The sequence below is a fragment of the Columba livia genome, chromosome 28, assembly GCF_036013475.1.
Source record: "Columba livia isolate bColLiv1 breed racing homer chromosome 28, bColLiv1.pat.W.v2, whole genome shotgun sequence".
Taxonomy (NCBI): Eukaryota; Metazoa; Chordata; class Aves; order Columbiformes; family Columbidae; genus Columba; species Columba livia.
Window position 1 is genome coordinate 840,346 of NC_088629.1, and position 11,265 is coordinate 851,610.

Sequence of the window (11,265 nt, forward strand, 5' to 3'; positions counted from 1 at the left end):
GAGTTAATTGCGGTTGATGAGGCGCGGGGTCCCGCGGGCACGTGAGGGCGCTTCCCGCGCGCGGGAAAAAGGGGGGGGGCTGTCACGTGATGTAGGCGGTGCGTGGGGGCGCGCCACGCCCTTGTTTACTGACAGACCACGCCCACCTTCCCGGCATCACCCGCGCCGGCGTTTCCGCTTCCGCCCGGACGCGCCGTCACCGTCGGGGCCGCCGGTGAGCGGGGCCTGTGGGGCCGCGGCCGCCCCGGTGAGGGAACAGCGGGGACACCGGGCGGGGATACCGGGGTAACGGGGGTAACGGGGCACCGGGGGCCGGGGCGCTGCGGCTGGGGCGGCGCGGAGGGGCCGGGGCCGGCCGGGGTGCGCGGGCTCGGCGGGGCCGGCCGGGGCGTCCCAGCGGCGGGAGAACCGCGGAGGTCCCGGCGCCGACCGGCGCGTTTGGGGCAGGTGGAAAACTCTCTAAAAATACATATATACATTAGGCAGCGAAGCGGAAAACTCTGATTTTTAAAGGAACAATTTAGTCAGCGGAGCTTAATTGAAGTCTTAATTGAAGTCTCTAAGACTTAATTTAAAAAGAAACGTGTGCGGTGAGGCTGGGAGGACTCGGTTAGAAAGGAGCGCGGAGTGGCGCTGGGAGCTCGGCTTCAGGGTAGAGAGCTCGGGCCGCGGAGCCGGCGGCTCCCGGTTAAACACAGAATGAGGCGGGGAAGCTGGAGGCTCATTAAGGCAAAAATAGCAAACCTGGGAACTCTGTTGTTTTGAAGAACATTTTAGGCAGCGAAGCCGAAAAGTCGATTTTTTAATGGTTTAATCCCCGCAGGAGGCGCTTTGGCCAGCAGGACATCCCGTAGTGACCCCTTAGCGCCTCTCTGTCTATTTTAACATCTCTCTGCGTGTTTTAGTGCCTGAGTATAGGTTTAATATATACTTTATATACCTCTGAAGCCTTACCCAGGTTTGTCTCCCCGCTGCCGTCATTGCGGGTTCGTCACCCGCAGCCACGGGACGTCGGGACGGGTTTAAAGCTCTTCCCAATAATCGTGATTCAATCAGTTTCCTGTTTAATTAAACCCATCGAGGGCAAGAAACTGCCCATGTGGAGCGTGTTTCCTTAAGAAGATTTTCATCCTCTTCCCAGATAAGGGCGACTTGGTTTCTTAAGCCGATTAAGAGCCGCGGGCGGGTAATTAAATTGTTATCGCGGAAGCGCTAACGATGAGCGCGGAGAAGTTTTTGCCTCGAAAACGCCAGGAATTTGGATTTTGCAGCAGTTTAAGCAGCAAACGCGGAGCGGCCGGGACTCTGCAACGCCAGCGAAGCTCAGAGCGATTTGTGAACCCGAGGGAAACGAGGTTAATTAACGGCGAGCGCGGGGGCCCTTTCTGCACCTGCTTCACGGGCTTTTTACCTCGTTTTTCTCCCGAAATGATCAATTATGGCCGTGGCGCGTTACTAACTGGAAAAGAGCAGAAACACGTTCCAAACGAGGCCAAGGCGCGAAGGGCGCCCCAAAAATGAGCGTTTTTGTGTCGTTTCTGCGGGTCAGAGCGGAGCTGGTTTGGTGGGACGAGGTTTCCCTGCGGGGTCACGCGGTGTGCGCGTTGGGTAACGTGGTTTCGGCGTTGCTGTCGGCAGGACGAGCGCGGCTGCGCTCCGCCGCCATGGCGCTGTCCAAGCGGGAGCTGGACGAGCTCAAGCCCTGGATCGAGAAGACGGTGAAGCGCGTCCTGGGCTTCTCGGAGCCCACGGTGGTGACGGCCGCGCTCAACTGCGTGGGGAAGGGCATGGACAAGAAGAAAGCGGCCGGTGAGAGCGGCAAACGGCCCCGGCGTCGCGGTTGAACGGTGGTTCACCCGCGGCACGGTGGGGGGTGGGTTGTGTTGGGTTAGTGTGGTAAAAGCCATAAAATCCCCCCCAAAATGGGGAGGTTTTGAGGGGGTTCTGGCTCAGGAGAGTTTGGGTAAGTTGGCAGGTGGGACATGGCCCAAAAAACGCGGAATGTGGCCCAAAAAACGCGGAATGTGGCCTGAAAAACGCGGAACGTGGCCCAAAAGCCGCGGAACAGGGTCCAAAAGCCGCAGAATGTGGCCCAAAAAACGCGGAACGTGGCCCAAAAGCCACAGAACTGGGTCCAAAAGCTGCAGAACAGGGTCCAAAAACCATGGAACATGGTCCAAAACTTCAGAGTGAGGTCCAAAAAGCCCAGAAAATGGGACTAAACGTCAGAATAAGTTACAATAAACCTCAGGTTATGGTGGAAAAGCCTTGGAATGTGGTGGAAAAGGTTCAGAATATGGTAGGAGAACCTTGGGATGTGGTACCAAAACCTCAGAATATGGTACAAAAGCCTCGGGATAAGTTAAAAAACATCCGAGCATGGTGTAAAATCCTTGGGATGTGGTACAAAAGTTCAGAGTAAGTTCTGAAAACCTCGGAATAAGTGGGAAAAAGCTCGAGATTCGGTACAAGGCTTGAGAATATGGGGTAAAAACTTTGGAATCTGGTACAAAAACCACCGAGTCTGGTGCAAAATCATCAGAACGCGGTGCAAAAACCTCGGAAGGAAAGCTGCGTTTAAAGCCGCTTTTTCTAGAGGGATTGAAAATGGTCATTTAACCGGTTTTAAAATGTTTTTTTGACCGTTAGAGCGCTAATTGTGGTATTTTTAGTGAAGTGGCGGACTTTAGGCTCTGGGTTTCCCGCTCCCGTGGGCCCGCGGGGCCGGGCTCCCGCTGCCACGCGTGTCTGTGTTGCAGACCACCTGAGGCCGTTCCTGGACACCTCCACGCTGCGCTTCGTGGACAAGCTGTTCGAGGCGGTGGAGGAAGGACGCAGCTCCCGCCACTCCAAGTCCAACAGCGACCGCACCCGCAAGCGGGAGCTCAAGGTGATTATCCGTTAGCCGTTACTTTTCGCTCGTTCTCTCCCGTTTTCGCTGGCCGTGCGGACGTCGCGCCACGCTTTCCTCTTCCGGAGAGGAGCGGCTCTTGGAAGTTCAAGAGAAAAGACCCTTTATTCCACAACGAAGTGTGTGAACCTTCACCTTGCGGTCCTCTCGACCTTTTCCTTTCTGGCGCTGTTGGCTCCTGTGCCGACCTCCGCGGGGTCTGTGCGGCGCGGCGGCTCCTCAGGGCTCTGTCTTTCCGCTCCTCCGTTCTCTTCACCGTCATTCTGGTTTCACGACGTTCCCCGTTGGGCTCGATACTGCGCAATCACGGGCTTTTCATTCTCTTTTCCATCCGGAATCAACAAATGGTGATTTTTAGCACCCCCCGGTGTACCCGGAGCTTAATCCTTAGCAGCGCTCTGGCGTTTCACCCACCACACGCTCATCTCCGTGGAAGCCGCGTGCGTCCCAACGTGTTTCCATCTCCTCCTCTTGACGACTCCGCTCCCGCCTTCTGGAATTGCGCTTTTCTCATCACTCGAGTTTCAAAATCCTCCCGCTGTGCTTGTTCTGATTTAATTTGGCGCTCTGACCGCGTTTAACGGCCGAGCGGAACCGTCCTCTTGGGGTTTGGTCTCTCGGGTGCGTTGGGAAGCTGCTCCCTCCGCCTCCTGGCGACATTTTCTGTTCAAAACCCGCGTTTTCCTGTCCGGCTGTGGCTCCGGCTGCGGGCAGCAGAGGTCCGGGTGCCGTCACAGACGGTGCGTTGGTGGCATTTCCGCCCCGCAGGGCGCGTGCAGCCCCGGTACCTCGGGAGGATTTGAGTCTTCCATGGCGTTTTTTGGCTGAGGTTGTTAATGTGGGGTGATTTCTCCCCAAAGGGCTGTGGGTGTTGAACAGGCTGCCCAGGGCAGCGCTGGAGTCGCCATCCTGGAGGGGTTGAAATACAGAGACGAGGTTCTCAGGGACACGGGTGGGTTGTGGTTGGACTCCGTGATTTTGAGAGGCTTTTCCAACCCAAGCAACATGAAAACCGGTCAGGTCAGCTGCTCTTCAGGCTTTTTCCATCTCTCTGTGTCGCTGAGCGGGGCCTTAAACCCCCTCAGTGCCAAAAAGCCTTTGGCCGCCTCCAGGAACAACGGTGGTTGTGACATTCCCGCTTGCCAAACCATCGCCCCGTCTCCATAATCCCCCTTTCCCGGGGCTCGTCCGTGGCGCTCCGGCTCCCACCCGGCCCCGCTGACCTGCGGGTCTCACGGCCCCGTGTCCCCGGCGCAGTTCTTAGGGTTTAGCTGGTGCTCTGACGCGGAGCTCTCGCAGCGGATCGATCCCGAAGGCTCCTGGGCTCTGCCCGGCCTCCCGTCGCTCGCTTGGCGCCTCGGGGTGAGGTCGTTGCTTGGGAAGCGTCAGGAACTAAATCAAACGGTTTCCACACTTTATACTATGGGCAAGTCCTTTCTCTTGAACTTGTAGGTTTTCCGGGAAGTGCCCGTGTCTGGCTGAGGAAATGTCCTTGTAGGATACGAACCGTTGTAGTGAAGAAGGGATTGCGGCTAACGCTTAAACCGGTGTGTATATTTTCTTTTCAAATAACACCCTGACACACGCTGCGACCGCGCGGCCGCACGGACAGACTTACTGACACAACCCAGGCGCCGAGGAGGCGGAACCCGCGGCGTCTCTGGCTCCGTCCGCATTTTGGGGAGGACGTGGGGGGCGCCGCGGTGGCACCAGACCCGCGGGACTTGGCAGAGGCCAAATGGCTGAGGTTTAACAAGGCCGAGTCCTGCGCTTGGGTCGCAGCCCCGTGAACACTGTGGGGGAAGAGCGGCTGGAAAAGGACCTGGGGGCGTTGGGTGATAATGGCTGAATAGGAGACAAGGCGGCCACCAGCACCCTGGTTGTACTGGCACCATGTGGCCAGCAGGACCAGGGTAGTGACCGTCCCTGTGCTGGGCACCGGGGAGAACAACCTGCGAGTCCTGGGGGCAGTTTGGGCCATCACCTCAGGGCTCAAAATGGCGCCGGAATCACCTCAGGGCTCAAAATGGCGTCGGAATCACCTCAGGGCTCAAAATGGCGTCGGAATCACCTCAGGGCTCAAAATGGCGCCGGAATCACCTCAGGGCTCAAAATGGCGCCAGAATCACCTCAGGGCTCAAAATGGCGCCGGAATCACCTCAGGGCTCAAAATGGCGCCGGAATCACCTCAGGGCTCAAAATGGCGCCAGAATCACCTCAGGGCTCAAAATGGCGTCGGAATCACCTCAGGGTCAAAAAGGCGCCAGAATCACCTCAGGGTCAAAATGGCGCCAGAATCACCTCAGGGCTCAACATGGCGGCCCCAGGGGTGTTGGGATCACCGCATGACAAGAGCTTGAGGAGCTGGAGTGAATTCAGAGAAGGGAACAGAGCTGGGGAAGGAGGTTGAGGTTGGACATTAGGAACAATTCCTTCCCCAAAGGGCTGTGGGTGTTGAACAGGCTGCCCGGGGCAGTGCTGGAGTCGCCATCCTGGAGGGGTTGGAATGCACAGAGATGAGGTTCTCAGGGCCGTGTTCAGTACCAGGGCTGGGTGACGCTTGGACTCCATGATCTTGAGAGTCTCTTCCAACCAAAACGATTCTATGAAGCTGTGGAACCGCTTTAGCCCCCTCAGTCCAGCTCGTGTTCCGGCCTTTTCTGTCTCTCCGAGTCGCTGAGCGGGACCTTAAATCTCCTCAGTGCTGAAGAACCTTTGGCCACATCCAGGAGCGATGGTGGCTCTGACGCTGCCGCGACGTCCCGTCCTTCAGCTTGCACGGATCATCGTTGATGCTTCTCTGTGGGGACCGGGGTGGAGGCTCCGTGCGGGATTTACCAGTGGATTCTAATTCCATTTTAATCCTAACTCGATTCCAAACCGCGGTGCTGACCCTACGGTGCCGGATCTGACCCGCCTGCTGATTCCTCCTCTTAAACCCGCGACCGCGAGGAGAGCTCTTTGTTTTCTAACCAGTTTCTCCTTGTCTTTCCCTCAGGATGTGTTTGGCGATGACTCGGAGGTGTCCAAGGAATCTTCGGGCGTCAAGAAGCGGCGCATCCCGCGCTTCGAGGAGGTGGAGGACGAGCCCGAGGTCATTCCCGGCCCCCCGTCCGAGAGCCCCGGGATGCTCACCAAGCTGCAGGTGGGTAAACTGGGCTGTTCGGGAGTTCTGCCCCAAAACGGAGCCGCCCCGGCCGGGATCTCCAACCCCAGCATGGTGTAGTCTTTGTCTTAATTCATATAACGAGCTGCGCGAGCAAAAGGCGCCTTGGTTTTGCCTGATTGTTGTTTGCTGTGACCGTTGCCGACGTTCCCTTCGCAGGGCTCGCTGCTGCGTGCGCGTTGGGTGAATGAGAGCGTGAAAACATCAAATTGGGGTGTTTTCCTTGCTTAATGTGGAGTAAACGGTGCTGGTGGAGAGTGTTCGATGGCCTCTCTGCAGCTGGAGGGTGTTGATTAGAGAAGTTGGGATAGCATTTTGCTCTTGCTGAGCTTCTCGCGTTCATTTTCAGCTGTAAAAGGACGCTGAGGGCTCCTTTTCTCCTGCTAAAAGGAATTAAAACTCACTGTCCGGTTGTCTGTGCGCAGATCAAGCAGATGATGGAGGCGGCCACGCGGCAGATCGAGGAGAGGAAAAAGCAGCTGAGTTTCATCAGTCCCCCCACACCACAGGTACCGCAACCAACAGGCGAATCCCCCCAAAAATTCCAGCCGTGACGGAACAGACACGTAACAGAACCTCCCTTCTCTACCAAACAGCCCAAAATCTCTTCTTCGTCCCAATCGGATCGTCTCCCCATCGGCAACACCATCCAGCCCTCGCAGGCGGCCACGTTCATGAACGACGCCATCGAGAAGGCGCGCAAGGCGGCCGAGCTGCAGGCGCGCATCCAGGCGCAGCTGGCGCTCAAACCGGGGCTCATCGGCAACGCCAACATGGTGGGGCTGGCCAACCTGCACGCCATGGGCATCGCGCCGCCGTGAGTAGCCGAGCCGGGAGATTTGGGGTGATTTCATCACAAAAGGGTTGTTGGGCGTTGGAAGAGGCTGGAGTGCTGGGGTCACCATCCCTGGAGGGTTTAAAGACGGAGATGAGGTTCTCAGGACATGGGGTGGTGACGGGGTGGGGGGAATGGTTGGAATTGATGATCTTGAGGGGCTTTTCAACCAAAATGGTGATTCTGTGATCGTGGACGGGTTTGGGTTGGGTGGGACCTTCAAACAGCGTCCAGTCATGGGCAGGGACACGTTCAACAGATCAGGGACATGTTCAGTAGAACAGGGACATCCAACCAGATCAGGGGATCCCCAACTGATCAGGAACATCTCCAACCAGATCAGGGGATCCCCAACTGATCAGGAACGTCTCCAACCAGATCAGGGACATCTCTACCAGACCAGGTTGCTCAGAGCCACGTCCTTGGATGTTCTCATGATAAATGGAGGTTGAGGTTGTTAATTTGGGCTGATTTCTTCCCCAAAGGGCTGTGGGTGCTGCAGTCACCATCCCTGGTGGGGTTAAACACACAGATGAGGTTCTCAGGGACAGGGGCAGTGCCAGGGGTGGGTTAATGATTGGACTGTGATTTGGTGCTTCCCATGGAAATAAGACTTTTGTTTCCTTTGAATTAACGCCATATCCACATTTTAATTCCGCGTCTCTCTGTCTCGCCCGCAGGAAGGTGGAGCTGAAGGACCAGACCAAGCCCACGCCGCTGATCCTGGACGAACAAGGCCGAACCGTCGACGCCACCGGCAAAGAGATCGAGCTGACGCACCGCATGCCCACGCTGAAGGCCAACATCCGCGCCGTGAAGAGGGAGCAGTTCAAACAGCAGCTCAAGGAAAAACCCTCCGAGGACATGGAGTCCAACACGTACTTCGACCCCCGCGTCTCCATCACCCCGGCCCAGCGGCAGAAACGCACCTTTAAATTCCACGAAAAAGGCAAATTTGAGAAAATCGCCCAGAGGTTGCGAACGAAGGTATTTCGGGGGGTCTCGCCGTTGTGCTTTTCCTGAAGGTTTTGCTTTTTTGGAATGACCTTTTTTGTGCCCTTTTCCCCCCGTTTCCCTCAGGCGCAACTGGAAAAGCTGCAGGCGGAGATTTCTCAGGCCGCCAGGAAGACGGGGATCCACACCTCCACCAAACTGGCGCTCATTACCCCCAAAAAGGAGCTGAAGGAGGGGGAGATCCCCGAGATCGAGTGGTGGGACTCCTACATCATCCCCAACGGCCTCGACTTGTAAGCGCTTCTATTGCCGCGTTCCCATCGCAGCAAATTTGGGGTTTGGTGGTTTGTTTGGTCGCGTTTTTGGCGAGGGGAGAGCAGAAAGGAGCTTTGCGATGACCCAGACTCTCTTTATTTTTCAGAAAAGGTGGAACGTCTTCCAAGAAAGACGAATATTTCGGGATCACGAACCTCGTGGAGCACCCGGCGCAGCTCAACCCGCCCGGTACGGCCCCGTTTGGCTCCTTTTTGCTGTTAATTTAAGCGCAAATTGCTCCGAGCGGCTGGCGCTTGGTGGGGTGAAGAATGGTGCAAAGATCAGTTGGAAAGCTCTGGAAATAGGCGCGAAATTGGGAAAATGGACACTCCGCCCTGGTCTGGGAAACGTAATGTTAGTATAAAAGCAGGTGCGGTTCCCAGCAGCGTTTAGTCGCTGAGTAACTCCACCAGGTTGGTTTCGCCCTTCCCGCCTCCGTGAAAAGACGCAAAACAAGCACAGAGCTTTTTGGTTTTAAAAGAAAACCCGTTATTGTGGGTCTGCGTCGGTCCAAACAAGCGCAGAGCGGGTTTGCGGGTGACCGGGCCGCGGCGGCTGGGCGCTCGGTGCGTGACGCGTTCCTCCCGCAGTGGACAGCGACACCCCGGTCACCCTGGGCGTGTACCTGACCAAGAAAGAGCAGAAGAAACTTCGGCGCCAGACTCGGCGAGAGGCCCAAAAGGAGCTGCAGGAGAAAGTCCGGCTGGGGCTCATGCCGCCGCCAGAGCCCAAAGGTCAATATAACAGCGAGGAACGGGTTCTAAACCTGCTCTTTGGGGGGTTTTGCCGCTTTTCCCGTTACCGGCGCCTCTCACGGCTCCTCTCCCCTTCCCTCGCAGTACGAATCTCTAATCTGATGCGGGTTCTGGGCACGGAGGCCGTTCAGGACCCCACGAAGGTGGAAGCTCACGTGCGAGCGCAGATGGCCAAGAGGCAGAAGTAGGTGGCACCTCATGCCTTTAAAATTATCAAATAAATTGAAAATAAAGTGCGTTTGTAGAGAATAGAACCCAGGCGGCGCGGCAGCGGGACCCAGTGTCTGCGCTTGGTGATCCAAGCGGCCGCGTGCCCGGTGCTAAATTAACAGCTAACGGCCGATGTCACTAACGAGCGTTTGCAGGGGCTGAATTGGCGCAGTGACTGGGTTATAAAAACCAAACCCCAGTGCTTTTGGGGTGGAAATGCGCCGTTGCCGCCGCTCGGGGGTCTGGGGATGCTGTTTTTTGGAGGAGCGGGCTGCGTTTTGGGGCCGGAACGGCTGCGTTTGGCTCATCGCCGCCTGTCTTTGTGTGCAGAGCCCATGAAGAGGCGAACGCGGCGAGGAAGCTGACGGCGGAGCAGCGGAAAGCCAAAAAGGTTAAGAAACTGAAAGAAGACGTTTCGCAGGGGGTTCACATCGCCGTGTACAGGTGAGCTCTCACCTGAGTGCTTCCTCCTAAATAAACCTGAGAAATGACCTCTAGAAACCCGCTGATCGAGTTTCCATCATCATTAAGGAATCCCGGCCCGGCGCAATTAACGCTGTCCCAAAACTAAGCGGTTCTGAGGGGTGATTAGAGCCCCATAGGAGCTGGGGAAGGAAACGAGCCAGTCGGGTCAGAGCAGGCAGCTGGTACGACTGATCATAGTTCTATTTTTCCTTTGTGTTTTTATTTTTAGGGTCAGAAACTTGAGCAATCCAGCCAAAAAGTTCAAGATCGAGGCGAACGCGGGGCAGCTGTACCTGACGGGCGTGGTGGTTTTACACAAAGACGTCAACGTGGTGGTGGTGGAAGGAGGTGAGGACGCCCCGGGCGGGTTTTTCGGTTGCGCGTAACGCTCAACACCCAAAACTCACCCCGAAAGTTGTTGGTGGAGGGTTGTAGAAGGACAAAACGCTAAGGAAGCCGTTTGAAACTCCTAAAAAATGAAAGTTAAAGGACTTTTTTGTGAGTATCGACTCAATTCTTCCCCAGGCCCGAAAGCACAGAAGAAATTCAAACGTCTTATGCTTCACCGAATAAAATGGGACGAGCAAACATCGAACACGAAGGGAGAGGGTGAGTGGAAACCGTGCGGGACGGGGGGATTTTCCTCTGCTTTCGGGACTAAAATTGGGCTTTATTGCCTGTTCGGTTTTGTTTTTCAGATGACGAAGAGTCCGACGAGGAGTCCGTTAAGAAAACAAACAAATGCTCTCTGGTCTGGGAGGTGAGTCGTGGGCTCAGTTCAACGCGGGCTGGAGGGAACCGGGTCTTAGGCAGCCGCTGAGGTAAAAATCACATTTTGAGGCTTCAGGTGGGCTGGAAACGCACTGATCAGACTCTTCTGTGGTGTTCATTGAGCTCTAGGAGCGTCAGCTTGGAAAACTGTTTATTTAGACGGGAGGGAATTGAGTTGTAGCAGCTGCGATCATTTTTTACCTTTTAAAGCTTCAGATCAGGCATAAACTGCTGATCAGACTCTTTATGGCATCAGTTGAGCCCTGGGCATGGGAATTAGGTGGGAGGATCAAGTTTTAGGCAGCAGCTCTGAGGTAAAGTGTTGTTTTAAGGCTTGGGATCAGCTGCAAAGGTGCTGATCGGCCTCTTCCCGAGGTGTTGATTGAGGCGTAGGAGCAGCAGCACCGAGAGCTGTTAAAGGGGGTTCGCCGCGGGGGCGGGTCGGCAAGCGTCCTCTTCTGCCCGCAGGGCACGGCCAAGGAGCGCAGCTTCGGGGAGATGAAGTTCAAGCAGTGCCCCACGGAGAACATGGCGCGCGAGCACTTCAAGAAGCACAGCGCCGAGCACTACTGGGACCTGGCGCTCAGCGAGTCGGTGCTGGAGGGCGCGGACTGAGGGCGCCCGCCGCCGCACGCCCCGCTCTCCTGGCGCGCCCATTAAAGACATATTTTTTAAAACAAATCGCCGTGAGCGCTTGTTTTCGGGCGACGGGGGAGAGGTTGTGGAGTCACAACAGGGGTGGCGGTGTCTGTGGGAATCACGGGGGGACGCCTGTCACGGGTGTTTCTGAGGGAAGCGCAGGCGGCACTTGGGGGTCTGGCGGGGGCGGGCGCCGCCCGCCCTTCCTTTATTTACACAATAAACTGTTTTTTATTTAAAACCG

The 11,265-nt window shown here is 56.3% G+C and overlaps 1 protein-coding gene across 5 annotated transcripts; it reads left to right on the plus strand.

Moving 5' to 3' along the window:
- Positions 1-121: 121 nt before the first annotated feature.
- PRPF3 (pre-mRNA processing factor 3) lies at positions 122-11,063 on the plus strand. 5 transcript variants are annotated; one of them, XM_065042892.1, is made up of 18 exons: positions 188-247; positions 1,142-1,355; positions 1,639-1,809; positions 2,760-2,890; positions 4,364-4,458; positions 5,910-6,056; positions 6,503-6,586; positions 6,674-6,894; positions 7,593-7,899; positions 7,993-8,159; positions 8,288-8,370; positions 8,772-8,915; positions 9,021-9,120; positions 9,477-9,590; positions 9,841-9,959; positions 10,137-10,220; positions 10,310-10,371; positions 10,851-11,063. In XM_065042892.1, exons 2-18 carry the CDS (start codon positions 1,219-1,221, stop codon positions 10,995-10,997), a joined length of 2,313 nt encoding a protein of 770 aa, XP_064898964.1. In that variant the 5' UTR covers positions 188-247; positions 1,142-1,218; the 3' UTR covers positions 10,998-11,063. The 5 variants fall into 5 exon arrangements, with proteins under 5 accessions (XP_064898965.1, XP_064898966.1, XP_064898962.1 ...); XM_065042890.1 differs by lacking the exon at positions 1,142-1,355 and having other exon boundaries at positions 162-285; XM_065042895.1 differs by lacking the exon at positions 4,364-4,458 and having other exon boundaries at positions 183-247.
- The last annotated feature ends 202 nt before the right edge of the window (positions 11,064-11,265 follow it).